General features: G+C 29.0%; 1 protein-coding gene across 2 annotated transcripts in view; it reads right to left on the bottom strand.

The window, feature by feature from the left end:
* Positions 1-2,500, bottom strand: part of LOC113814026 (glycoprotein-N-acetylgalactosamine 3-beta-galactosyltransferase 1) — a 22,270-nt gene that overhangs the window by 4,914 nt on the left and 14,856 nt on the right. For both annotated transcript variants that reach the window (XM_027366098.2, XM_070132881.1), the window contains exon 3: positions 397-499. In XM_027366098.2, coding sequence (XP_027221899.1) covers positions 397-499 — 103 coding nt within the window. The remainder of the gene's footprint in view (positions 1-396; positions 500-2,500) is intronic.

The raw sequence follows: 2,500 nt of genomic DNA, 5'->3' as shown, positions 1-2,500 counted from the left end.
TGAAAAGGGGGGTTCGGAGTCAATGACGGTTTCGTTATTCGTCCTAATGCGTTGGGTTTTCTTTCGGGTCCTCAACTCGTGGTTTCATCTGAGGTTGATATCTGGGTAAGTAACGGTTTTCAGTCTGTTGTCTTTCATATATACTTTGATGTAAGAAATTGCCCTAGTATTTTAACACTAATACTAATAGTAATACTACTACTAATGATAATAAGCAGCTTAATAGACATTTACACCAATGGACGAAATTAAATGGCCCTAACATTCTGACTACAGCAAAAACCCTACATTTCCACCGTATGTGTATGCCTTTATATGCAGTACACTTACACCCTGGCACGTCCCTCCACCTGCACCCGACATCCACATTCCAAACAGCGACCCTTCCCCACCCACCTTGGCTGCTCACACTGCTTTCCCGGCCTGCATCTCCGCCTCCCTGTGTGGTCAGAGCCGCTCTCCTTCCCCAGGATAGCCCCCACGCCCACGGGCCGCCCACCTGGAGCAAACGAGGGGAAGAGGCAACCGTGAGCGGGCGTGGACAACTCTTCACTGAACTCTTTTATGCTTTGGAACAACAGATCAGCTTTTGTTGATGGTGACGTGGTGGCGTTTTTGCAAGATGGTGACGGGGGGGAGGGTGTTAGATGTTAGAGTGCTAGGTTTGATGGTTATCAGAGGGTGGTGTGTTAAGATAATGGCGCTAGAAGAGAGAATCTTGATGAGGAGGATAAGAATCATAAGGAAAATGATAAGGATGATAGCAATGATTATGATGATTCTTATGATGATAATGATAACGCTAATGATTATGATCACAATAATTGTTATTATAACAATAAGTTTAAGAATATCATAATATTAAATATTATTATATAAATAATCACAATAATGATAGTAACCATAAAAGTATCAATAGTAATAACAATAATAACAGCAATAATAATAATAGTATTATTATCATTATTATCGGTTTTATTTTCATTATCATTGTCATCATTATTATTATTATTATCATTATCATCATTATTATTACCATTATCAAAATCACTATCATTATAATGATAACAATAATAATGATAAGGACAATGTCGATTATGATAATAATAATAAGAAAAGTAACAATCATAACCATCATCATAGTGATAATAATAGTGATAATAATAATAATGATAATAATGATAATGATAATAATGATCATGATAATAATAATGATAATAATAACAGTGATAATGATAATAATAATCATTATAATAGTAACAATAATAATAATAATAGTAACAACAATAACAATAATAATGGCAATAATAATTATTATAACAATAATAATAACAACAGTAACAACAATGACTACAATGATGATGATAATAATAATAATAATAATAATAATAATAACAATAATAATAATAATAATAATAATAAAGATAATAATAATGATGATAATAATAATGATAGTAATAATAATAATAAGGATAATAATAATAATAACAATAATGACAATCATAATGATGACAGTAATAAGAAAAATGTGATAATAGCTATTACTATCATCATTATCATTACATATTATTTTCATTATGATAATCATTATCATTATTATTGTTGTTGTTATTACTGCTGCTGCTCCTGTTGTTATGATTATGATCATAAAGATAGTAATAATGATAATAATGTTTATAATTTTGTTGATCATCATCATAACAATAACAATAATAATGACAATATTAATAGCAAAACAACATCAACAACAATGACGATAATCATAATAACAACACCGCCAACAACAAAAAAACACAACAACACTAATAATAATGATCATAATACTAATGATAGTGAAGAGATCTGAGCCTAATCACAGCGACACGCAAAGGAAACCGCAGAACTGTGACAAGGATGACGATCGCAAAAAGAAAAGTGATTTGATAAGACAAAAAAAAAAAAAAAAGAAAAAAAAAATTGAGATAATGAGAGACGACATTGTTGCCAATATCGCGTTGCATAAAAGAAAAAAGATAATAATAAATGAAGAAAAAACGACAAATCTGGACGAAGCATCATCAGTGAAGCAGTGAAGTCAAATTAGCATCATCACTCCAGTTACTGTCATCATTATGGAACTAAATCTTGCTTCCTTATAGCGAGGTTGGCTTTACAATGGAGCTCTTTCCTCCTTTCATACTCTTTCGTTATTATAAAATTGTATTACAAGCGAGAAATGTTCCAGAAAATAATTTATGTAATAAGTATCAATTTTACGTTTCATTGCAACTATATTATCACAGCAAAAAAATAAAATAAAATAATAAATTAATAATAATAATAATAATAATAATAATAATAATAATAACAATAATAATAATAATAATAATAATAATAATAATATAATAAATAAACTAAGATGAAGAAATATCTATACACACACACACACACACACACATATATATATATATATATATATATATATATATATATATATATATATATATATATATATATATAT

The sequence above is a fragment of the Penaeus vannamei genome, chromosome 18 (assembly GCF_042767895.1).
Source record: "Penaeus vannamei isolate JL-2024 chromosome 18, ASM4276789v1, whole genome shotgun sequence".
In the NCBI taxonomy this organism is placed as follows: domain Eukaryota; kingdom Metazoa; phylum Arthropoda; class Malacostraca; order Decapoda; family Penaeidae; genus Penaeus; species Penaeus vannamei.
The sequence above is the reverse complement of the archived record's forward strand: the minus strand, read 5'-3'. Positions and strand labels throughout refer to the sequence as shown.